This window comes from Strongylocentrotus purpuratus, unplaced genomic scaffold (genome assembly GCF_000002235.5).
Source record: "Strongylocentrotus purpuratus isolate Spur 01 unplaced genomic scaffold, Spur_5.0 spur5_scaffold_7, whole genome shotgun sequence".
NCBI lineage: Eukaryota > Metazoa > Echinodermata > Echinoidea > Camarodonta > Strongylocentrotidae > Strongylocentrotus > Strongylocentrotus purpuratus.
Genome location: NW_022145613.1, coordinates 25,626,856 through 25,654,654, shown reverse-complemented (window position 1 = coordinate 25,654,654; position 27,799 = coordinate 25,626,856). Strand labels below are relative to the sequence as shown.

The 27,799-nt window shown below is 36.0% G+C and overlaps 1 protein-coding gene across 1 annotated transcript; it reads left to right on the top strand.

The window, feature by feature from the left end:
• Positions 1 to 65: 65 nt before the first annotated feature.
• Positions 66 to 27,571, top strand: LOC764369 (adenylyl cyclase-associated protein 1). Its single transcript, XM_030973858.1, has 13 exons — positions 66 to 228; positions 12,754 to 12,940; positions 13,539 to 13,639; positions 14,506 to 14,583; positions 14,954 to 15,097; positions 15,899 to 15,984; positions 17,625 to 17,730; positions 18,451 to 18,637; positions 19,202 to 19,389; positions 20,523 to 20,646; positions 22,394 to 22,476; positions 24,634 to 24,777; positions 25,581 to 27,571. Exons 2-13 carry the CDS (start codon positions 12,775 to 12,777, stop codon positions 25,668 to 25,670), a joined length of 1,497 nt encoding a protein of 498 aa, XP_030829718.1. The 5' UTR covers positions 66 to 228; positions 12,754 to 12,774; the 3' UTR covers positions 25,671 to 27,571.
• The last annotated feature ends 228 nt before the right edge of the window (positions 27,572 to 27,799 follow it).

Sequence of the window (27,799 nt, the reverse complement as noted above, 5' to 3'; positions counted from 1 at the left end):
CGTTGACTGTGCCAAAACATATTTCGCTGATTGCACGAGGAAACGACAATGGCTTGGAAAAGCCATTTGTTTGATGACGGAAGCGTGTGGCACAGCGAATCCTACAGACCTACCGTACTTCCGGGTTTTCACCACTCCCTCATCTACTTCAGTGGACCGCTGGTTCTGGAGTTCAGACTTAAAATTCACAATTTAACATCGAAATTTAGGATTATAGTTTTTGCATATGTAAGTATTGACTATCATGTTATATTTTAGGTGAAGCAAATGTTTTTAGATAATGCAGGAAATGTTAGTTTTAGAATAGCGCGGCCGTCTGGCCCAGCTTGATGGCGCGCGAGTAGGAGGAAGCGGTTACGGCACCCTCGACCCATTGTTACCCGAGAAATAGGCGTAGGGTAAGCTCATTATAGCCCATCGCGATCGGGTGTAGTAGTGTATTGTCTGCCGTGTGAGTGTGAGGCCTGAGCTGATCTGGGCCTGGCCTGGGTTAGTATGAAATTGTTGAGGACGAGGCAGGGCACGTCGATTTCAGTGGGATTTTAACATTTTTTAAAACATGCCAGGGCAACCAGGCAACGATAGATCAAAAAATTGTTTGGTTAATTATTTAAACTTGAGATAATAATAATAGTAATTTTGGACCCAATGAGTCGGCTCCTGCAATTTAAACTAAACAGATTTTGTGCTTGGAGTTTTGAGTGTTGTCGTCATTGTTGTTTGCTTGACATAGTGTTAGTGTTAATACAAAAATATGAATGAATGACTGAGGTCTAGAGCTTGAGAGTGCATGATGGTTGAGGTGGTTTCAATTTAATCTTTTGCGGAGATTTGATAAGGCCAAATAACAAAAATAATGTGGTTATCGTCCGGACTTTAAAAAATAGGAGGAGGCAGGGCATTATTATTTATTTTTTTGCAATTTTCTTCCAAGATGGATATGGCTGTCATGCCAATTATAGCTGGCCAAGCCTATTTATTAACATATATTGTGCTGTGAGTCAGGGTTGTTTGATTTAAATCATATCGATTTAAATCATGATTTAAATCGCGATTTAAATCACTTGATTTTTTTTAAAAAAATCACTGATTTAAATCAACTTTTATGAAAAAAAATTAGTTTTCTCTATTTTCTCTTCTTCTTAACAGATACTTTCAATGTAATCATTTTCATTTCTGTTCCACATGCTTTAGAGTAGTGCTGTAAGTCAGACGCTATGTTCGTGTTCGGTTCGGTTCGGCAGAGTTCGGCAATTTTTCACCCGAACTTGGTTCGGTTCGGGGTTCGGTAATATAATAATAGCAAGCAGCGTTATAGCCACGGCGGTCGGCACTGGGCGGGCCGGCCGGCAGGGCCCGACCAGCACGAAGGACTTCTGCCCACTCCTGCTGAAAAACAGTGCGTCCGACCAGCACGAATTTCACATTAAAAAACTGCTCTAAACGTAATTATTTGTGAAGAAAAGTACTACTTACATTCTTATTTCCGTCTTGAATTGGGTTGTATTTTCAATTTTAAAAGAATCATGTTTTCAATTTGTCAATAAATGATAATTTTGCAAGATTTTCCGAGACGGTTGTTGTCTAATGTTAGAGTCATGAAAGATGCCATCTTGAATAGCAATTCAGGCTCGTCAATAATTGTTTTTTATAAGTTTTTATTTTCAATAGGAAAAATATAAAATCCCTATTTTTCCTGAATAAATAAATACCATATTATAATATATATTTATTTCATTATTTATATTGTAAAATTTGTCCGATATTGTTACAATTATTATATATATTTTTTGTTTTGTTAAATGGGTTTGAGCTGAACTTGTTTTGATCACGCACATGTATTCTTGTTTATAGCTTGCGATCGCGACGTAGCGTGGTCAGGATTTGGGTTTTAAATGGCGCCAGTGAAGTCGCGCCCACCACTGGATAGCCATAAATCACAAAGGCGGAAAATGGGAAAAAAAGTAAATATAAAATGAGCAATCATGACATGAAAATTAGGTACAAAATGACAAGTTTATTAGCTTTCGAAAATGTTAACATTTTTCTGCCGAACATCCGAACCAGGCCTTTGCGTTCGGTTCGGTTCGGTTCGGTTCGGAAGTGCCATGTTCGGCGAACTTCCGTTCGGTTCGGCGGTTCGGCTACAGCACTACTTTAGAGATACTGTAAAAGAATGATACACCCTCATGGAGTCTGATTTAACACCACTGTTTTATTTTCAAATTGTAAAACAAGCAAAACTGATGAAAACAACAAGTTTCTAACGAAGTAATGATAAATAACTCTCTGTGTACACCAAACTGTTAAATCTTCAATAAAATAATATATAAAATCTACAAAGGTGCTCAAAGTCCACAACTTGGATACTTTTACAAAACAGCTGAACTACTTGTATGTACCTCCTTCTTGTTACTATTAATACCCATTCTTTCAATTACTTAAGTAGAAGGCATATGTATACATTTGATAAGAATTACATGTATATTTGCATGCTTGTGTATTTTCTTATCAATACCCATACATTCAATTACACAATTTCAAAGTACACATGTATACTTAATAAGTAAGAATTTAAAAATGGGAAAGTTGCTGGGCAAGTGTTACTGTATGCAGCAATACAACTGCTGTGCTTGCTTGTTCATGTAATAGTTTGAAAAAACAGCACATCAATGATGTGGTGGACAGTGGTGCTTATCCTGCATCTTGCAACAAAATTTATTGAAGTTTTATTTGGAACTGAGGTTACACTGTAATGAAAACATAAAATGTGTATTTTGTTACAAGCATATCAGGAAGTGCCTATTGCAAATCTGGTTAAATATTACATTCAAATTAGATGTTAACGTACAGACTGATATAAAAATTTCAAGAGTTTAAATGTATACATAATACATAACATTACTTGGGCTTCCATAAAATGTCCCTCTCTATAATGCAAATAAATAAAAAAAATAAATAAAAAAATTACCTGTATATAAGTGGATTATTGTGTAAAATAGTACAATACACAATGTTCAAAAGACTACTTGACCACTATTATTGGTGTAAAACAGTTTAAATATAGTCTAAAACTTGTTAAGTGTGACCATTATTTTTCGTTGGAAAAAAATCAAAAAAATCTGATTTAAATCATAAAAATCCGATTTAAATAAAAAAAAATCAACAACCCTGCTGTGAGTATACTGATACAATGTTAACTCCAGGAAGCTCCAATGCCGATGCCAAAGGTGTCGGAGCTTCAGCGGGTGCATCAGAAAACATTCAAACAGCGAGTTGGGCGACATTATCTCAAAATATGCAAAGGGAGTAATTAAAATTTTGATTGACTAGGTTGCTCGACTCCTCTGGGCATCTGGCTGGCCACTTGAAATTATAATTTCACAAGAAGTCTTCTTTGGGAAAAAGGGGGTGATTCTTCGTCCTACCCGACAATTCTTCCATGTTGTATCGTCTATTCAACCGGCGAAGAGAAAGTACGCCCTACCGCGCATGCGTTTAACCATCCGGTATCCGACCGTCCATGGCACTATCCATTTTTAATTGCACGGTTTAGTTTCCCCGTTTTCTTCTTTTTAAATTTTAATTTGAAAATCAAAAGAAATCACATTATTAAAAAAAAAAATGTACATAATTAGAAACAAAATCACTGAACAAAAACTGAGACTTTACTGTCTGGCATGCATTGGAATAATGACTGGGTTTCACTTTGTTTATGAAGCTAATAAATCAAGTGAACCCCACTCATTATATTCATTATGAGTCAGCCCTGACTGTTGGATGTTGAATAGCAGAGCAACAATCTACACGATAACAATCAATTGCAAGATTGTAGATTGAGAAGTTGACTCGTAAAACTAAGTTCACAGCCTTGAAAATACATGCATAATACTTCACTGATCATGCCATTTAAATCCCAAATCCTGACCTCTGCAATATCACGATCGTGAGCTACACTGTATAAACATGAATACATGTGCGTACTAGATTCATTAGCTTCATAAAAAAAGTGAAACCCAGTCATTGTTCCAAAGCATGCCTGACAGTTAAGTTTTTGTTTAAGATAAAGGTGAGTTCTGGTAATGCGATTGCATCGTGAAAGAAAATGTGTGGAATGGATCAGAAACAGTTGGTCATGTAGCATGTAAGTATTGGTGTGCACAGCAAGGTTATGGAGTCATCAAAATCATAATAAATTTGGCCAAGTCTTGGTAAAGTGACAAGCACTGTACACAGAAAGATGCATATGGGACTACACAAATGGCGTCGGGGCTAGTACTACCTTGATTTCCTTATTTTTCTATGCTCATTACTCAACCAGTACACATTTTCTTCCAAAATAGTTTGGCACATGTCATTTATTTGTAATCTTGAACATTCAGTGTAAGTTTCGTTTGATTCTGTGAGAATTAATTTCCTTTTCTTTATCTTTAAAGAGAAGGTTGAGTACTGGGAAGAGGTGAAAAATAATTTGTTAGCGTTATCATTCTTATCATGCAAGTGTGGAAGAACATCAGATAAGACATGTTCCCTGAAAAGCATGGCTCTTCAAATGCCTTCATATTCTAAATATATCATGTAACATCGTAAAACTCGGGGGTGGGATTTTTACGCCACGTGTTCGTGTAGTCCCATATACATCTTTCTGTGTACAGTGTTTGTAACTTTATCAAGACTTGGCCAAATTTCTTATCATTTTGATGATTCCAGAACCTTGCAATACACAGAAATTCTTATATGCTAGATGATCAACCTTTTCTGGTCGATTCCACATTCTTCTTCTTCTTCTTCTGTACATGTCGACAGACTTGTTAGTCCATATAAAGACACGGAAACGAAACACTTGGTCATGGAATAGAGCAATCTTTTAGGAATTGTAGCGCATGGGACCTAAAGGAATCAATTGATCCTGTGTTGATAACGCTATCAGGTAACATCGTTTCTTTCACAATGCAATCGCATGACCAGAACTCAACTTGATCTTTAAGTGATTTTGTTTCTAATTATGTAAATTATTTGTAAATATTGTGATTTCTTTTAATTTTCCAATTGAAACACAAATTTAAAAATTAAAAAAAATTAAAATATATTATATATTTTATTTTTATAATTTTGTATAAATCGTTTAACCGAAAACCGTCTGGTTTTGACTAGCGGTTAAACGGAATTGGAAATATCATTGATGTTACTACACTGAAGGAAACCCGTTAACCTTCTAGGCTTCACTGTCGGACACTATTGAGTGACTGGCTGACATCTTCTTTTCTTTGGTACACAGGGAGGTCTAATCTCTCTCGATCCATCATACTCAATGCAACAAAAATTGTGCTTTCATTCCTTTCAAACTTAAAAAAATGTACTACATATATTTGTACACATGTACATGTACATGTACACCACCCTAAAAAATTACCAAAGAAATCGGGCAGAATAGATTGGGGAATGACGAATTGGACCATTTATGTACATGTATGTACATGTAGTAATAACAGATTAGATAAAAAAAGCGACTTACCATAATAAATTTGTTTTTTATAACATATTTAGTTTGCTCTTTTATTACGGAAAACATGTACTGTATGCCCAATTTTACTAAATGAAAATATGATAGTCGATTATGGAAATGTAACATATCGTTCCAGAATCACACAAGCGATTACACGGTTAAAGTCTAGAAGGATTGAATTGAAAAATTGACAAGACAAAATCATGTACCCATTGTGACTATAAGATCAGAAAGAACAGCTTTTAAAATAAATTGCGATATGATACAAAAGCTATTAACATGCCCTACCACATACTGTACATACACTTTTATTCTGGACTTATTGTCTGTCAAATATAAAATCAGCAGATATAGTGCATGATGTATTGCAGCAAATATAATGAGGTTTCAGATATTGTCCTTGGCGGCGGCTTGGCCAGACATTCTATTTTGGCATTGCTCATAAAAATTGGATTTGCAAACATGTCCAGTACCATGAGGTTGTTGTGATTGTGATCGAACAGAGATGAATTTCTTTGACATTTCAATTTACCCGCCACATTGATATGTTGCATACACCTGTAGTGCTGTACACACTAAAGGAAAGTAAGGAAGCCTTTCCATCTTCTGCCATACTGTACATGTACGTCAAGATAATATGTCTGTCATGATGTCTTCAATATCTGAAATTCTAAAAATTTTTTTTTGTAGAATGCTACTGTAAGTAATCAGGTAAAATCAGCCACCTAACTTGAACTTTAACATAGAGAGCTTTTGAAAAGATACAGGGTATGGCAATGGTCTCTAGTAGGATTTAATAAAATCTCATTAAAAAAAAGATAAGTCACAAAAAGCATATGATATTTTTTTTAAATTGAAATGCATACAAACCATGCAAGAAGACTTATTCCATACAATTTTGCATGTTGGACTATAAAACCAATACCCACAATAGTATTCGCCTAGGGCCTGGATTGTGCATGTCTGTTTGGAGCTAGAAGGGCATTAAATCACTTTATACAGAGTTAGCAGAATTTAGCACCCTTCTGGCTTTAAACAGACATGTACAGTGTACATGTGTTATTAATATCCGGAAACCTTCATCAATTCTTCATTGAGCATTAAGCCTCAAGTCTCAACACCTACAGTACTTGTACACATAGTTTACCCTACACTGCACAGACTTATTACCAACCGTATACACAGTTTTGACTTAATGTGAATGGCCTGTACATGTAAATGCCTAAGACCTGCTGTGTATGTTTCCTTCACTTTGCCGTTGCCATCTTTTGATGAAGACTAGAATGTACATGTAATGGGGCTTAGTCATCAAAATAAATTCCAGTTGAGGGCCATTCACATCAGCAAGAGTGGCATGTTTTATCATATATCTTATTAATGAGGGATGCTTTACGTAAGTCAAAGAGTTTAATGTATATATACATGTATCTAGGCCTAACAGCATTGCCAGCTGAGAAATATTCAAAATATTAATCCCATTTCTTTACTTTACACTACAGAGGGATTATGAAAAAATGTACTCTTGAAGTTTAGATTTTTTAAAACCTGACATTGTACATTATGTGAAGATTTACGTACATGTAGATTTCAATACATACCTGTACATGTAGTCATCTTTTATGGTAAAATTAGAGCATAGATTTGAACTGGAGCTAGATGAAAAAGTGCTTGAAAATTTAAACATAGAGATACATGTACATGCACATGTTTCAGCTACAAACACAAAGACGTTCACATTAAAACTACAGAGATAGTGAATTGACTGTTCATATACAACTACATATCCTGTCTCTGGTTTGATCTTCTTTATTTACACTGTTCAGATGGCAAACATCTTGGGGTAATCAAGCGTGTCTAAGAAACGTTCTGGCCCAGGTAATTTGGTCAACGCCTTGGCCGGCTATAAATACTTCAGCATTGTGATGTCATTGTCACCTCGTTCTCATCGAATACTGATCATGATCATAATGCCATCCACAGCAGTGCTGTACTCTTTGCCTGCATTGCACACATATGATATGGACATCTTTACATCATATATTATGTTAATTAGCAGGTTAATAATCATCATAGTATGAAGTAACTTATGGTTTGGGATTGAAAGATGAATACACATACAGCTGTACATGTACTGTGTAGTTCCTCTACAATGTACATGATGTAGATAGTGGTATGAATCACTCAAACTTATTACTGGAAAAGGTTATGCAGCAATTGAAAAAGTGAAAAGGAGGCTGTAAACATGTACCAAAATCTACCCTTTTTTCTGAGGGATAATATGATTGTAATTAGATTTGAAGTCCATAGGCCGGTTGATTCAAAACTGAAAAGAGAGAGAGAGAGAGAGAGAGAGAGAGAGAGAGAGAGAAAACAAGATAAATTATAAATTCAATAAGATAAAAAAGTACACAAGAATTGAAATAGAATTGAGTGATTTGTTTATTAAAGTGAAAATATTTGTTCGAAAGAATTTGTAATTGTAACCCTTTACAAGAATATGTTTACTTAAAAAATATACCCTGTTTAAATGAATATGCTTTTCAGATTATGAGAATTGACAAATGTGGTAATTTTTATGAAATAAAAATGATAAATTGTTACTGCCATTTTGTGTCTTATAACTTTGGGTGTTTTGCAAAATCTTGTCATTGGTAGTAGATCCAAGGTTGAGATTTTGTAGGCTTGCATTCTAATATGTTCCGAGGTAACTTTCACTGACTTGTCCCTCGTCTGTTGAGAAGTATACCATATACATGTACATGTACCAAGCAGTTAGGGTCCATGGATGCACATACCAGGAAGAAGGCTGAAGATGCTTGCATAGACAAGGAAGTTATTACATGTAGGAATATTTGTCATTTCATACCAGGGGTCAAGCCACAAATACTTCTTATAACGACTACTGGCTTTAGCTCTCTGTGTATCAATTGGCATTCTGCAGCATACTGTTCTCACTGCTTTTCTGTCTTCCAAGTTACTTGCAGGATTTATGCATTTATAATGATTATAATGATACTGTAGTACTGATGATGATGATGATGATGATGATGATGATGATGATGATGATGATGATAGCTGAACATTGCATTATTGATCCTTGCCTGTTAAATATGTTTTGGTCAACTTTTAACAAACATGTAATACACTCATCTCATGTTGGAGGGAGGAGGGGGCTCACCAAATGTGTACACCAGCTTTTAAGCTGATTATTTTTGTTTTGTTATGTTTGGGGATGGGGGAGGGGGTACCAAGACTGCACAGGAATTAATATGATCTACCTTTATTTATTTATTATTATTATTATTATTATTATTATTATTTATTTCTTTTTATTTTTTATTTATTTATTTATTTATTTTATTTTTTTTTTTTGGGGGGGGGGGGGCATACCAAACTGTTGTGAGCTTTAATCTGATTGAAAATTTTCTGGGGCTTACCGAAAGCTGTACATGAGCTTTAATTTGATTTGTCTTTGTGATTCCTTTCATTATTCACGCTCTGATTGTCGATTTCCTGATGGTTATCATGTACTTGTAGGCCTAATCATTTAAACCAACTTCCTTGTTAGCACTGCATATTCTGTAATCTCTGTTGCAGTATATATCATACAACATGATACATGCATCTACATGTAGACCTACCCTCATTTTATGTTGACAGAAATCTACAAAATACTGCATACCATTAGTCTGCAGTAACAGACTCTATTTAACACTCTAAACACAATTCCACAAAGCCTCTGGCCTAGCCTAACCTTGTCTGTCTCAGGTTATGTCAAATGATCCGCCAAAGTACAGGGCCTCTATGTAGGGGGTGCAGACTATTGATTTCTTGTTCAGAGTCCTGTTTCATAAGACCCGGTAACAATAGCAAGTTATAACTATTATAAGCTACTGAAATCATGCCATTTCATTGGCTGAGTGCAAACTTGTCTTTAAAGGTATTACGAAGTTTTGGTATGGGGTCATGGATTTGGTTCAAATGAACATATTTGGAAGCATATGCGACCCTACAATATTCGGTGATCGTTGTCGCGGTTGAAATCGAGTCTAAAGTTATGAAATTGTAAATAATAAACTCGTTATGTTGTATAGCTCCCTCTCAAGGTCAAGATATTAATAAAGCTATAAAACAATGTTTTTTGACAAAAATCGACCGATTTACTATTCTCTTTTGAAAATTATATATCACAACTACATATTCTGAGATTTTCATGGTCGCAGCTACCATTGCACGGCCGTAGGCGCTAATTGAAATTTATCAACATTTACCGGGAGCACCGGTAAATTTTTATATTCATTTTTTCTCGAAAGCAGAAGTGCTTTAGGGGCTAAATTTCCAATGTTATAATATATCCACAGGGGCATCCAAATTTATAAAAATTGTGATATTCACTATGATATCCACCCAATTTTCAAAATTTCCCAAAACTTTGTATTACCTTTAATAGAAATTTAGCATTTTTTAATGATAACAAGTTTTATGAAACATGGCCCTGACCCTGCAAACTATTCCAACACATTTTGTACACATGACTACATGTACACTGTACTGTACATCCTGCACAGTAATTATATATTTTATTGCGTGGTTGATGGCAATTCCGATGACAGGGATTCCTGCTTGCATTCCAACATAATTGCAATGACGACCTTCGTCATTGCCTTGTTTTCGTTCACATTCTGCCCCATTAATATTCTCCTTTTCCTTTTCCTTTTCCTTATCCTTATCCTTATCGTCAGGAAATCGCATTCGTTTTGCACGTAGTGTTTGTGATTCCTAGTTAGGTGCTTTCCTCATGTCCTTTTCCTTTCAAATTTCATAGGCATAGTCTGTAACATCTCATCAAGGTCACTACATTCTTCGATTTTGGAAATCACTCATGCATGACCGTCCAGGCGCCATTTTGTCCGTTTCTGGTCCATTTTAAGGCCTTTATATCTTCCTTCCTATCTCCACTATCCTTCATCCTACAAACTTCTAACAAATTCCTCTAGATAGTCTGAGAGATGTTCTTTCATCTGCGACAAATGACTTGACCTTCAAAATGCCATCTTGATACTCGAAATTCAAATCTAAAACCGACTCCGTCAAAAACCTCTCAAGTTCTTGAAAAATGGACCCCTAAATAATCTAAAACTGCCATAACTTTCTCATATAAATTCCGTTTTGTATTTAAATCTCACAGTATCTTTATCTCATAATTGCACATAGCCATGCTAAATTTCACGCTCCAATGGCTTTGCACAACATAAATAGCGCCCTCTAAAGTTCTGGGAATTGGCTTTCTCTCTGTGGCCGTATCTCCATAATGGCTTAGCAAACCCGTACCCTTTTTTGGATTTAGATACTTGAAGATATGCCCTTTGAAGCCATATACAAAATTATATACCCTTACACTGACCAAATTCGAGAAAAATGCCCTCCAAATTTGCCATTTTCGAGAAAATTCCAAAATAACTTCAACTTGCTTTAAAATGGCGATCTTTATACCTATATCAATGAAACTTGGCAGATATATGTATCCATATACGTGACAACTATTTGCCAAGGTTGGTAACATTCGAATATGTCAGCGCAAAGTTATCGCCAAAAATGATGAATTTACTATGCATTACGTAATAGCGCGTTTAATGCGTGCAATACATTGCGCGCAGATAACAATGGTGTCAAACTGACCGCAATGAAGTGCCCTTTCGAATGATACCAAGTATAGTATATGTTCACACAGAAAATTGTGAGTAAATCGCATTTGAACAAAGGTCACTACACGAATTCCGCAGAGTTTCCGCCCGAATCTAACACGTAAGGGCTATGACGTCATTTTTTCAGACTGCTTTTCGCCCCTTAAACGTCCTTTTTTTTCCTTGAAAATTTGCAGTGACATGCCGAGTTTCAATACGCAGGGCACCTCTTGGCCGGATTTTTAAAATTGGTCAATGGGGCCATTTAAGACGCTATTTTGTCTTATAAATCTATTTTACATCACGTGTTTCGATAGGATTATCATAGAAAAAAAGTGAGTGGTTTACAATAACAATCATGAAATTCTCTTTCTAATGATACCAAATACGGCCCATAAGAAGACATAAAGAGAGAGAGAAAAAACAATTTAACTCCGGTCATAATACAGATCCTCTACGTTTTCCGCTCATGCATTACACGCATTGTCTATGGGGCATATCGGGTTCACGCTTTTGACCCCCAGAACGATCTGTATTGCAATGACGAACATGCACCAAATCCCCTTGGTTTTTGCACGCAGTGCTTGCGAGCCCTTTCTACGTCCTTTCCCCTATCCCAATTTCTTTCAAACTTCGTAGGCATATAGTCACTACCATCCCATCAAGGTCACTGTTGAGGCCTTTCTCTCGCCCTACCTATCTCTAACATCACAGAAGCTACAGACTTCGTACAAATCGCTCTGGATAGTCCGAGAGAAGCTCTTTCGTTTGACACGTAAAAACATGGCGTCATTGCACGCACATCGTTGTGACACGATTGCATTTCTAGTGTATATTACATTCTTCCTGAAAACTGGCCCTGGATGCTCCTGGTATTAGTCATCAGGAGTCGATATGAAAATTGCACATTTGAAATAATTGGCATCACTGTTTGATTGTGTAAAGAACGACAGGGCGATGTGATGTAATATATTTACATAATGAAATCACATGTGTTTATTGATTGTGAATGTCTAGACATTTATACATGTACATGTAGATAAAAAAGTACTTCATTTTGTATTGCTTAATTATCAAAAGTGAACTTCATACTTGTAAAATTATCAATGCAGTGCATCAAATTAAGAGATGAATATTGAGATGGGTTGTTGAGCTCTTCAACGCTACATAATAGTATATGTCAGATTTATAAATAAAATCTGAGAGGAAACTCTTATTGTTTGCTGATTTTTTTTGAATTTCACCAATCCGCTTCTCTAATTTCTTTGCATTCTTTCAGACCAATTTGCTATTGAGGTTGAATTTCGTTTTTTTTATAACTTGCAATATTTATTCATATTTGAAGCTCAAATTTTTAGTGAAGTATATTGAATTGAAATGATTCCCTAACATTCAGAGCAGAACAGTTTTAGCTGATTGGTACTACATGAAGCTGTACATGTACATGTACATGTACACTTTGAAAATACCCCATAGTGGACTGTTACTTATTTACATTTACAGTACATGTACAATGAAGAGTAACAGGGAACTATTTTTTTCTTTTGTTTTTGTCACTGACAGCAACCATACTAGTCTTCCAAGATGGCGACCGATGCACTCAACCTAGTTCAGCAGCTGAAGCAAGAGACGGGGAATCTCAGGACACTTGCAGACACCGTCAGCAAGGCCGAACTCACCAAGGAGTTTGGGAGCGTTCTCGAAGAAGTGATCTCCACCTTGAACTCTGTTAACAAAGATCTTTGTGTGGGTGAGTTGAAAGGTCACCGCTCACTTAGCAATCTGACCAAAGGGATTTCTTTCAGGGCAGGATTTTACGAGGCTTAAAGCCCCACTGCACTACTTATAGCTACTTGCGCCCTCTATATAACAAACAATGCCTAAGCGGTGACCATTGGTCCCCCATGATCCCCTTTTTCTTATGTTAATTGAGAGCTGATTTGATGTGATTTCACCAACTGTCAGTGAACTTGCAGGGAGGTCTAATCCCCCCTGGCCAAACTAGTGCAGATGGGCATTAAGTTGATCACATGTTCTTCTTAAAATGAGCAACAATTATATTTTTGTTTGCTATATTTTTCAAATAAATGTCTTTGAAACAATATACATACATGTAGGAATGAATGAAACAATCATTAAATCAAACATGGACAGCTTACAACCAAACGCAAGTAAACAAAACAAAATTTAATAATTAATACAGACAATAAAGAATGAAGAATTACCAGCTTTAGGTATTTAGGAAAAGAAGAGTGAAATGTGTACAATAAATGGGAAATTAAGCAGTAGTCACAACTTGTAGAACTAAACAGTATACAATTTTCTTTCCCTTTTTTTGTTGTTGCCAGGTTCATCTGTTTTTGTCCAAGAATATGATGACCTCATTAATGGTGCAGTTGCTAATTTCATCACAATCAGCAACAAACTTGGTGGTGATATTGCAGAGGAGGTATGGAAATCTTTATTCAAGTTTAGGGAATATTGATAACTTACATTTCTCCTGGGGTAGGAGAGTAATTTCCTTGTAACTTAAAGATGCTCATGCATGGGTACATGTATATAGTCGTTCGTGAAGTAGGCAACTTGGCGAACACTGAGCCAACGGGTATTACGCTCCCGTATGGAAGTAGGCATAAAGGGACACTAGTACGCACGGGAGCGTAATACCTGTTGGCTAAGTGTGCTGCCCTCTATATTCCCACGCATGGGCAACTTTAAAATTATAATTAATTGTCCACATTTTTGGAATTCAAAGCCTGGGCATTGTTGAAGAAAGGGAGGGATATAGCATCCCCATTTAAAGTTTAATTTGAACAATTCTGTTATTGATGTCAGCAGTAGTGTGGGTTACTTGTTGTTTTTCTGAAGGTTCTTTATCCTAAAGGGTTTAATTCAGAAGGTTTGTTACTCTGAAGGTCCATAATTCTGAAAATGGCAAACATAGAGAATACCGGTACTTCTGTTTTTCAGAATTAAGAACCTTAGGAGTTAGGAATACTGAGCCTTATTTCATTTTCGGAATAATGAACCCCTTTTAACTTTTAGAATTATGACCCTTTGCATAATCTAACCTTCAGAATAACGCAATAAATGTTCAGAATAATAATTCTTATTTATATTTGGAATAATAAGCCCCCTGGTATGGGAATATTGTGTTTCAGAATTATGAACCTTTTGAAAAATGAGTGCCTCCCATATTGTAACATTTATTTGGATATTTCTTTCTAAATCTTGAACTATTCATGACATCAACAAGTGTTGCATGTACATTTACGTTTTATTTGACTTGATAAACTTTATTTGTTTTTTGTACAGGCGGCCTTGTTGCAACAAGCTTTCCAGGCCCAGCGAGCATTCATTGCAGTGGTAGCAGAATCAAAGACACCAACTGCGGTAATACATTCTTTGTTTAAAGCCCCTATCAGGGATTTGCAAGCCCTCAGAAACATATCTCAAAATGTATCTGTAGCAGCAAGATGAGTGTTTGAAAGTATGAGTTTATGAAAGTATTAGCAAAATTTCATATAACAATCCCCCTTTCTGGCTCAAAAATAGAAAATGTGTAATATATATGTACCTACATTTAGATGTATATTGTGCAAATATATGTGCATTTACATGTATCCAAATGATCAATGATCTAATTCATCTAATTATCTAAATGGCTCATTTAAATCATTACTTCATTGTTGTAGGTTATGTCATAACAAAACTTTCCCTGTTGTACGCACTGCTTGAGTTTGATGAATTTCTGATATCTTAGGCGGTCTTGACAGAGCTTCTGAAGCCAACTTCTGAAAAAATGTGTGAGATCCAGGAATATCGGGATAAGAGAAGGTCTTCCAAGTTCTTCAACCATTTCTCAGCCATCAGTGAGGGTGCCCCGATGCTTGGATGGGTGACTGTGGTAAGTGGAACGGATTGGGAGGAGGAGGGGGAGGAGGAGGAGGGGGAGGAGGAGGAGGGGGAGGGGAAGGGGGAGGGGGAAGGGGAGGGGGGGGGGGGGTAGGGAGGGAGGGAGGGAGGAGTGAGAGAGGGTGATGATGATGATAGTAATGAGCATTGTGATGATAATTATGAAGGTAGTAATGATGATGATGGTGATGATAATGATGATGATGGGGATAATGATGAGGATGATGATTGTAATGATGATGGTGAGCATGATGATGATGATGATGATGATGATGGTGAGCATGATGATGATGATGATGATGACAGTTATGCCCTAATGCTTGGATGGGTGTCTGGTAATTGAGCAAGGGAGATAGAGGAAAGGATGATGGCGATGGCGATGATAAAGACGATGATGAGGATGATGATTACAGCTAACAATGTCTGAAACTTTTTTTTTTTTAAATGACAACATCTAGACTCCAGAAGACATATATGTATACTGTAGTATAAATCAATGATTAACTTTGTTCATAAATACTTTCATATTTAAACCTCCAATAGTTGGAACAACTGTATATATATTTTTTTTTAATGAAAAGAAAAGAAAACTTCCAGAAGAAAGATGCAATTTTGAACCGATTTACATGTATGTGAGAGTGAGTAGATTTTAAAGTTATTATAAAATTAAGAGAGAGAGAAAACAGAATTTTGATAATATATACATGTACCATGATTAGAATGAGAAGTGACAAAAAACCCATCTTGCTATATTTCAGAATATGATGTCATTTATATTCTTTTATCTTGACAGCCCAACACGCCAGCACCATACGTCAACTCTATGGTCTGCTCAGCCACGTTTTATACCAACAGAATTCTCAAAGAATACAGGGAAACGTAAGTCTCCTTATTGTAACTGTATTATATTAGCGTTTTGTACTGAATTTGATACAGATAAGGTTGCCCCCTAGTAAAGCTGAAAATTGAAATAAATTGAGGATAAAATGATATTTTATGTATCCACCTATATATAATGGTAGTATTTTTTCTTTCATAAACATGGAAAAGGGTACATATATTTTACAGGCCTTAAATTTCAATATTTTTAGGTCAAGGCCACTTTTCTGTAGGGCACATTCCTATATTACAGCACAAATATGAAGAATGGGAAAGGGCACACAAAATCTCCAAGGCCAATGAGAGGGGCATTGAGGCCAATCAAAGGGGCATCCAAGGCCATGGCCTTGGTGGCCTTGGATTAATTTAAACCCTGTTTTTAAAACTCTGTTATATAAGATGAGTAGCTATGAATACAAAATAGTTATCTAAAATATCACTTTCTTGGTAATGAAAAGGGAAAATACTTTTATTACATACATCTCGGTGGATACCAAAAATACCCCTTTCAGACAAAGGCACAAAGAAATCAGATTTGTGAGGGAAAAATTAGAAAATTTTATATATTAAAATCTTACACCAATATTGGTAGATAGGGGTCCTATGATGTCACAGCCTCAGTTGCTAATTTGTCGCCATGTGAAAGCAATCTTTATATCATTGAAATGTTTGTCATTTTTTTATTAGTTGTCTGATTTTCCTCGAACCTTTGTTGACCACTTTCTCTGATTTTTTTGTGTATGTTTTTTTTTTAAAGCAATTTATTTAGGGATTACTTTTTACATTTAACTGATAGTAGTTCAGTGTCTCCTCTTAGTGAAATTTTAAACTATTTTGATCCAGACTTCTAAGAATTAGGTGTTGTGCATGAGCAGAAAGCACAGACAATTTTACAATTCTTGATTTTACATTTCCAATGCTGTACATAGTGCCGTTCATGAACAAGAAAGATTTAATTGTATGTAATCATTACAGTATATAAAATTGGCAATGCGGTGTAGAATTTTTATATCACAATTTCTGTGTAAATAATGGCAAATTTGTTGATGAATTTAATAATGTTGATTCCCATTGGTTAAATTTATGTAATTTTATATGTTTTATTTGTTGGATTATTTAGGAGTGCAAAAATAAGAATAATTGGTGCCAATTTGAGGAGGAAAAGACTTATTTATTTAAACCTTTAAGGTAAAGACCAGTTTTGGAAAACGCCCCAATTTCATAAAATGAAATTGAAGCTCTTATTACCAATCATGTGAAAGAATATGTTTTGACTAAATACATGATGATACAAATTTTGCTGGGAAACTGCCTACTAATTGATATATTTGGTAAATTAGTTTATCTATTGGCCTGTGAGAGATAAACGCACGTGTCGCGCACGTGTGCGTAGTCCCTTATACATCTTTCTGTGTACAGTGCTTGTAACTTTACTAAGACTGGGTCAAATTTCTTATCATTTTGATGATTCCAGAACCTTGCAGTACACACCAATACTTGTATACTACATGATGAACCTTTTGTGATCAAGTCCACAACGTTTCTTTCACAATGCAATTGCATGACCATAACTGGTCTTTATCTTTAAGATATGTGTAAACAGCTATGGGTAAAACAAACTTTCCCCTTTGTGATCACAGAGATGCCACGCATGTTGATTGGACAAAAGGACTTGTCAAGGTCATCCAGGAGCTAGAGGAGTATGTCAAGAAACACCATCTTACCGGTGTCTCCTGGAACAGGCAGGTGAGTTCCTGGTCCTCAGAGAGGAGAGCCTGGCTCTGCTTCACTAGTCCTGCTCTAGTGACCACTCATCCATAAAATCTCAATTTTAATTTCTTTTGACCAGAGTTTCTCATTGAAACCTTTAAGATCCCATACTTAAAGACCACCTGCCTCTAAAGACTGCTTTTCTTGTCTTCCCCCAATGGTCTTATGGTATATATGTCATTCAGTGCTACAAAAGGCTAGCTAAAGGCAATCAAAAAAATTAACATACAATACATGAGAACATTTGAGGTACATGAATACCATATTGCTCTCCAATCATGGGTTTATCTTTAATAGTCTACTCAATCAACTGTTTGTAGTGTCGGGTTAAGGTTAGATCATTGATTTTCAGTGTTCCTTAGATGGTTTGTCCAGCCAGACCTAATCTGAACATGAATCTCTTTCTTGATTCTAATTGATATCACTGATATTTGTTATAAATGTAATGCTTCCTTGGAGAAGTTTAAATTGTTTAAATATATTTGTGGCTTACACCCAGTAAATAAAGATCGATTGATCGATCTTTCTGACTTGTTTTTAATTACAGATCGATCAATCAATTTTTATTTACTGGGTGTAAGCCACAAATATGTTCAAACAATCACTGATATTGTTGTAGCTGCTATCTATTCATCTATCTTATCATTGCATTTTTACATTACCCTTGGTCAACTCTCTTATATCCCATACTCTCAGGGCAAGGATGCCAGTGTACCAGCTGCAGGAGCAGCTCCACCACCACCAGCCCCTGCTGGTGGTGCCCCTCCCCCACCACCACCCCCAGTCGTTGCACCCCCGTCCGGTCCTGCTGCTCCAGCTTCAGAAGATGACTCAAGGGGTGCTCTCTTTGCTGCGCTTAACCAAGGAGAAGCTGTTACAAGCGGTAAGTTGTGCCAAAACCTCTCTTCTTTTTTTTGCTTTACGTTTTGAACAGAAGTCTCATTGATTGCAATGCTATATAACCTTGACCCTAACAAGATAGCAAGATTCCGCAGTATTGTGTTAGGCGCTTTGGGAATCCCTTGGGATGGAATGTGCACAATATAATTGTTGGTATTTTTCTTCATATTATTATTATTAATACTATTACTCCTGTTATTACTATTATTATGATAAGTATTTTAGCTAGCGATTATAACTGTACCCCTTTTTTAGTAAAGCTAGATTAAAATTGTCTTGTGAAAATGAAAGTGGTCAAATCTTGCTCTGATAAACCTGATAAGTGACTTTCCAAAAGACGTTTTGATTTGATTTTTTGTTTCATAGCTCACTTGGCATTCTATGTCTCCCTTGGGCATAAATCTCTAAAGGCATCAGCTGTTATTCGGAGAAGAAAAAAACAAACTACCCAATTTTAGTGAAAATTACATTATATGACATCCAAATTCTTGACAGGGTTTTGGCACAGGAAGGGTTAATGCCATTCTTGTTGTTTTCAAATACTAAGGGTTAAAGAAGGTGACCAATGACATGAAGACCCACAAGAACCCTGAGCTGAGGAAGCAAGTCAAGCCTGTATCCTCCTCCCCCAAGCCCTACAAGGCCCCTGCTGCGGTCAAGTCTGTAGCCGCTGCCAAACCAGCCCAGGTCAAGAAACCAGCCAGCACTCAGCTGAATATGAAGAGATGGGATGTGGTAAGTGATCAACAGGTGTAATGTTATGCAGGAAAAACTTCTGTGATGTATACACTAACTGGTGTGTAACAATGGTTAGGTTAATGACATATCGTATATCTCTGTGTATAAGACACACCTGTGTATAAGACACAAAAGTAAGATAAGGTTGGTTATTATAAAGGTGTGTATTGGGAGGAAAATGATGCAGGTTTCTATTTCATTTCGAAATTACAAACCCTATTGAATTCAGGACTATGAACTCAATTTTATTATTCTGACCTACAAACCTTCAGAATTATGAACCTTTGGAGTGAGGAACTTTTGGAATATCAAATCTCTGGAGTGCAACCCACCGAAAAATGACATGTAACCCATACATGTAGTTAGGAACTGAGCAATTCGTTGGTTAATATAGGCCTTAATAGCAGTTTAATCTAAAGCAAGGACAAAAAAGAATTCCAATGCATAGTAAAGACTCATTCAGATATGGTATGGTAAACCACTGCAACAACAAAAAGTTGCCACATTTCATTTTTTTGGTAATGTGTAAATAAATGGCAACTGCGCACAACAAAGGTCCTGCACGTATTTACTGAGCTATGTGTTACAAGATACACAAACGTGAAGTGTCATCATTTAAAAAAAAATATCGCTGTGGTTTTGGAGCGTCTTATCTGAAGGAGGCTTTGGAGTGCAGAAAACTGGTCAGTTGGTAAGCCACAATAGCAATGTGAGCTTTCTTAACCAAGGGGCAAGAAGCAGGATGAAATTTTCATTTGGTGCATAAAAAGATGTTTGTCAATACTTGAGCCTAAAAATTGCTCAGAGGGCGGCTTGGATATTGCATCATCTGTATAGCATAAACTTTATGTGATTATCATCTTCTGTATTTGAATTCAAGTGGATTCCGCACCTTACAGATCTTGTATTCAAAAGTCATTCTTCTATTATCAAACACCTTTGTAAAGCTATTTTCCTGATGCCATAAATTGGTGCGAGTTGGTCCGATGGGCTTTACACAGTGTGTACTCTCATGACTGTAGACATTGCTTCATTTTGTTCAGTCTCATATTATTCCAGGAATCCACACCGTATAGCATTCTTAGTTTATATGATTTCAATCTTGTCTGTGTCTGCCTTGTTTATTTCAGGAATACCATTCGCAAAATCAAAACATTGTTTTGGACGAAGCCAATATGAAGCAGACAGTGTACATCTACAAGTGTGACAACAGCGTCATCAACATCCCCGCAAAAGTCAACTCCATCACTATCGGTATGAACAGCGCATCAGAATGTACATGTATTGTCAATGGGAAGTTCTCATGTAAAGAAGTCTATTCAACTATTTGACTCATTGTTACATCATGTTGGGAAATTGCCTTATCAAAACTTGAACCTTGGCAGTTGACATGGATATTGGGAGTAAAGAAGTGCAAAGTGCAAAAAAAGAGATTATAATAAGATAATGAAATGAAATGAAATGCAAATAAAAAAGATACTAATGAAATTAAATCAATATATAAAGAAATTGCATATTACTGTTTTAATTTTTAGGGAACAAAATTACATTATTGTAATAGAGAGATTTTTCCATTACCAGAATGCACCTTCATCTTTAACTATATACAAAAGAAAGTTTTTTCTTAATTTTGCGACTTGTATGCTGCTACGGTCAGCTTATTGTCTTCACTTACAAATTTACTCTGACAGACTCACTTTCAAAGATGTGATTAATAAATCAATCTGTAAATCCAAATTAGCTGCACAGGCGTGACTCTGTGTACTGATGGTCAATATATTTCAAGGGAGGGACCAAGGAAGTGACCCCAATAAACAGAAAGTAATGACATTTTTGTACATGGCAAATGGGAGAGTTATCCACGTCATACGTCTCAATCCACTGACCAAACTACCAATTTGAGATTGGGGGCCAACTGTTACCCCGGAAGTGAAAGTTCGCCGTGTATAGGAAATTTGGGAAAGATTCACTGTAAATATCCCGCGTGCACGCGACCGGATCTGCGCTGTGACCCCCGGCACGCCCTCCAAATAATCGTTTGTTTACATGCAGAGCGCCACTCTGACAAAATATTGAAAGGTTACAATTTAGGCCGCAGCCGAGCCTGCCACTGTAAACGCACAAAATTGCGGGGCCCTTTTCTCACTGTACAGGGGGTCTTAGTGATCTCTTATTTCAAACATTCATAACTTCCTTACTATTGGTCCGATTAATTTCAAATTTTTGCCATTCTGTGTCTGTTTTTTTCAGCTTTCATTCAAGTCAACTTATTAGAAGGGTTGGATTGCCTTTAATTCTATAATCTTTAACGGTACTATAATAATAATAAATAAATAATAGTGGGTTCTTGTATAGCGCTCATGTCAGTCAGATTTGACCCTCCTGGCGCTCCCGATTATTACCCTGGCTTTAGCACGGCTGCCATACGGCGCTCTAGCATTTGCAGGCCAAAAAAATGAAAAAGTTAAATTTCAACTGCATTTGAAAGATAATACTAATTTAGAACCTCCCTAAAAAAGGTGGGGCTTGAAAATGTAATAAAGTGGGAAAATAATGACTATTGGTTGTCAAATCGACTTTAGGGCTATAGAGCCCAAAAGTAATAGTCTTGATTTTCAGACAATTGTACCGAATGGTCATACGTTTTATGCTGTGCAAAGATTCAATCAGTTTAATCTTGGCCATCACAAGAAGTGGGTTATTGATGTAGACAAATGCTCATGTACCCTTTACAACTCTTTTCATGTATGTTATTACCAAAGAAGAAAAAAAGCCAGTCAGTCACTCAATAGTGTCTGACAGTGAAGTCTAGCAAGTAAACGGGTTTCCTTGCATAATTTGAATATGAGGACACTGCTAACATTTAAATTTCACAGATAGGACATACATGACCTATTCATAATTCCTGCAAAGCTTTCTCATGAGCTGATAATTCTCCTTCTCTAATGCACTCATTTTAGCACTAGCCACTTCATACCTTACATTTTTGCTTTGTTTTAAGATGGATGCAAGAAGGTTGGTGTTGCCTGTGAGAGTGTTCTTGGAGCTCTGGATATTGTCAACTGCCAGAGTATAAAATTACAGGTGAGTTATATACGGCAGGTTTCTACTGGATCCCAAATACTGTTAATCTCCACGCCTTTTTCACACCCATCCAGACTTTTCCAAAAAAGCGTACCTGTCTCCCGAGGTGGATTTGTCCGGGTACGATCATCTTCTCAGTTCTGCTGAAACGTTTCCGGACTTCAGTATTAGCATATAGGTCATGTGACAAAATGCAGTACTACGTGCACTTACCAAGCATACAAGGAACCTGCTAAAGTCCATTTACTGGATTCTGTAGAAACGGCCTGGTTAGATTCCAATAGGGGTTACTTTCCAGGGAGTGTTTCACAAAGACTAAGATCGACTTTAAGTTGGACTTAACTATGACAGGCCATTCATGCCACTGGCTGCTCTAACTATAGATCTCTCAACTATGATCTGTAAATAATATTTTTTTCTTTAATAATGAAAAAAAAAGAAGAAGTAATTCTATAGATTTGTGACCACGAATTAAACGTCCCTTCAGAGACCAATGCCAATAAATGGTAAGAGCAATCAGTGGCATGAACGATCTGCCATAGTTAAGTTCAACTTAAAGTCGATCTTAGTCTTTGTGAAACACCCCCCTGGTCTATTCTTGGTATACGGTACATTACTTTCCAGGTCTCCGGTATAAACACACCAATTGATCAAGGGTGGTATTCTGAAAGCTCTTGTTGCTTTCCTTTTAACTTTCCTATAAAGTCCTCAAGTTAATTAAGCACTTAATAGACCTCTGAATCAGTATTTGGAAAGCAATTAAATCCTGCATCATTAAAATATGCTTCTCCTCTCTTTAGTCCTTTGCCACTAATTAGTCATGCTGTCTCAAAGAAAATGTTGTATACATGCTCTAACTTACATTAAAAAATGTGTAGTACACTGCAGCCTGTGTAGGCCACTGTAATACAAATTCAGAAGACCTTGCTATTATTTGACTTGATTGATTCAAAACATCCACCAAATATTTAAACCTAACATTGAGACTTTGTACTTTGTACCAAAATTAATAAGGTAATTCAAATATGTCATCATTGGAATTGAATGTCGATGAAAATTTCAATAAAAGAGTGCTGTGTCATTAGAAAACAGAGCACTAAAGAGACCTACTAGGTCTTTTTATCTTTTGTGAACGTAATTGATTGCTAACAGAGTTTTCAGAATACCCAAACTTCCTACTTGTTTTTTAGCTACGGCAGATGTGCATCATAGCTCAGGTGCAACTCTCCTCCTTGCAACTCGTAATGGGAGTTATTGAGAGCCAATTGATATTGCAATCTCTGTGTATAAGACGTTTTTTTTGTTTGTTTGTTGTTGTGTTTTTTGTTGTTTTGTTGCCGAAAACCCACGCAGGGAAGAACTTTCATTTAACATGGAGGTGCGCCGATTTGTGCTTGTGAACTTGTCACAAACAATGTCGTTTTTAGAATAATGTGTAAGATCATTACCGGTAAAGTAAATTAAAAACATTATAGTACCTAGGATAGAACCTTGTGGTACGCCGTGTGTAATAGAAGAACAATTTGAGGAATTATTATTATAAACTACATATTGAGATGTATTAGAAAGATTATCAAACCAAGATGACAGACAAATTTGAGTGTTCTAGTTTTCGAGTGGTGAGTCAACACACCGATTACTGAGCTGGGAGACATTGCCAGGCATAGCGCCAGGTGTACCCGTGTATAAGACGCACCCCCGACTTTCAAATGTTTTTCGGCGGCAAAAAAGTTGATGATCTTTCTGTGATAATGGATATCTACACGTGTCGATACCTGACAAGAATGCCAGAATAATTATATTTACAGTTAACAACTATGTGATCCATACCCTTTTTTAAGTATGTGAAACATTGATTGTCCCGATTTATTTTACTTGTGAATGTGACATGTTAAAGCTTAAGCTAAAAGTATTCAGCAAAGCCCTTTCCCAAATTCTATCCCTCTGCGCCTCAGACTAGTTTACTTGATTGATTGCTCATAATAAATGCTGTATTATTATTATTAGCCCTAGATCGACCAGTGCACCTTTCATTCTCGAGTTATGAAGAACACACGAAACATCAAATTTACAATGTGTACGAATAATTCAGTTGTTAATTGTATAAACTCAATTTAAGAAGTCATTTTTATCGCTGTTATTCGTCTTTTCATACAGATCCTTGGCCAGGCTCACATTGTGAACATAGACAAGACAGATGGTTGTATGGTGTACTTGAGTGAGAATTGTAAGGGTGCCGAGATCATCAGCGCCAAGTCGTCTGAGATGAACGTCCTTGTCCCCAATGCTGAGGGAGAATTTGTAAGTCAAAATGCCAGATTGCTCATCTTTTTCCATTGAAGGACGTTCTGCAGTAATGTTCGCGCGCACTTCAGCTGCGGTTTTTGAGAGTTTCTGCGGAACCTCCGTAAAGTTTTATTCCAAGAAAAAAAAATTAATACTGGTAATACTAAGAAAAGAAGAAGAAAGAGAAAGGAAAAAGAAGACAAGAAAATCGAAGCAAAAACATGAGGAAAGCATTTGGGCAATTCCACGGTAACGGAAGGACACTCAGACAAGATTTTTGAACTTCAGGTTCATACTAAAAGAACTGTTTTATTAGTATAAGATGTGAAACAGTACAGATATAATACCTATATAAGTGCCTTTAATTCTCCCCAAAAAAATTGTCATTATAGTTAAGTAGTTTAAGAATGTGCATATTAATTATCTCGGTAACGGAAGGACATAAAAATGGACATGGTTTTTCCAGTTAATTAGTGTTTATCCAAACTTTGTGAAGTTGATGAAGCTTTCCACTTGACTGAAACACATTTTGTTCCCCATAGTTTAATACATACTAATAAAACATTTCTTTTAGTATGAACCTGAAGTTCAAAAATCTTGTCTGAGTGTCCTTCCGTTACCGTGGAATTGCCCATTTCTCCTTAATACTGTTGTAGTATGTAGTCATTATGTAGTAAGAACAAACCCAAACAAATCGGAACGCTAGTGGCGGTCCATTGAAATCTGTCTCTTCAAAGATGCAAACTTGTTTCCTATTTGAAGTAATTACAAATACATTGCTTTATTTGTGTGTTTTACTCTTCTTTCTTTCCTTCCAGACGGAATTCGCTCTTCCAGAGCAGTACAGAAGCGTGTACAGTGAGGAAAAGAAAACCATGGTCACAACCAGTACAGAATCCATGGGATAAACTACGGCTTCTCTTCCATAGTCAAAATCATGAGGCAGATATATTAGTGTAACCCAGTAGCACCAAACAGCCGCAATTAAAAGCGTTCGGTGGTTGCTATGGCAAATTTTATTATGATTTCAAATGCTATATGACTAATTATGAGAAATTTTATGATCACTTATTTCATCCATCACTCGAGTCGGAGACAAATTTGCAAAGAAATGATTGGTTATCAATAAACACATGCTTATGCCATTGTTTGTTATAATCAAATATGTATTTACAGTTGCTTTAAACTGATCACATTATGTTTAGAAGTTTGTGATATTAGCTTTAAAAGTTTTTATTAGTTTCATCTTTTCAATTTACGCAACCTCATTAGTTTCAGTTAGAGATCGCATGGTCATTGAAATCATTGTCATGTTTTTTTAGAAGTATTTTTGTAATATGTTACCATCATTTTATGACTATAAATGTGATTGAAGGCATTTGAATTTATAATCACTTATATGGATAACACAGTATTATTCAATAAAAGATATGTGGTTAATCATAACTTTCTTCATACTGTCCTTAAACATTATGGTGGAGGTTCTCTTGTGATGTGAAAATGATTTAAGATACGGTTTACTGGTAGTACACAAGATCATGAATTACAATATAAGATATTATGATGACCATGTACTTCTTAACAAAATATATATAGGTACTACATGTATGTCTCATGAGAGTATATGTGAAATTAAGTTCATCAAAAAATAAGAGCAGGACTTTATGCTTGTGATGGTAGCCATGACCCAATGTTGAGTTTTATGAGATATATATATTTATATTTATTTTGCCACGTAGTCAAAATTAATGACTTTAATTTGATGTTCAGTAGTGATTCTGTTTAGTTCATCAGCATTCAAAAATGTTTAAGTTGCATGGAGATTTCTGTGAAGTTGTTTTTCATATAAGAGATGAGATGCTACATCACATGGGCTTGGTTTGTTTTTATAAATGATGTTTTAATTAATAGATTTAAAATCATTATTTTAAATGAAGATCGACACATTGCAATATTTTCTGTAATTTCTGTGTGAATGAAAGCACCATGTACAAGTACATGTATGTTTGCCTGAAACATCACCCAAGGTGATAAAAAGGCTTGAACTGGAATTAAATTCAATACTTAGTCAGAAATATGAGTGTTTTATTCAACTTTCAGCTTCGGTAAAAAAAAACTCAGCCAACTTTGGTATCCAGTTGTAAAGTAGTTTACACTCACTTTAAGACAACTCCCTAGCTGACTTAAGCCAATTATTTTTGAGGCCTTGAGTGGCAGGCACATGGGTTTTCATACACAGTCGTCATTCAAGTTAGCTATGCACATTTAGATGCGGTTGTTGCACAAAACTTTGGATTGGCTAAGTCTTGTCACAATGGTCATCAGTATTTTGATTTTCCAAGAATAGAGTTAAAAGAACAAATTTCCTTTTGTAGAATAGTTTGCTTACATATGTGCCTGTATGTTATGACATGAATTGTTAGTTAAACTGATGTAAGATTTTGGAAGGGGAGGGGAGGGTGAGGGTGAGAATGGGAATTTAACACCGGAAAGAAGAAAGATACTTATTCTCTGTGGTATTGTTGTTAGAATTAGAGAACAACAGTGCATGAACTCAAAGTCTCAAACTGTACTAACCTTACATGTAGTTAAGATACAAGTTTACAGGAAAACCAATGTTTATCTTTAATTAAACAGAAATTTAGACATGTTTATAGGTTGTTTTTTTATAAGGAGAAGAAGAACTCTGACTAAGATATGTATGATTTTTGTGGCAAGAATATGGCTCATACATGCATGCCTTATGGGTAAGAACGTACTTGGATATGTGTGAATGCAAAGCAATAAATCTGCTCAGTTTGGAAAAGGATGGTGTGAAGTTGTTGATATGTGCATTATCGTGTGTGCCTGTTTTACATACGTGGGTAGAAAGAGGGGAATCCTAACTTGGTCACACAGCTATCAAATAGGCTATTTCCGTAACGTATCCAAATTTAATGCATATACCGTACGTCTCTATGGAATGCCTAAATAGTAAATACAAAAAAATTCATTCACCTTTAATGAAAAATTGTATTTAAATAATCAGAATGCAAAC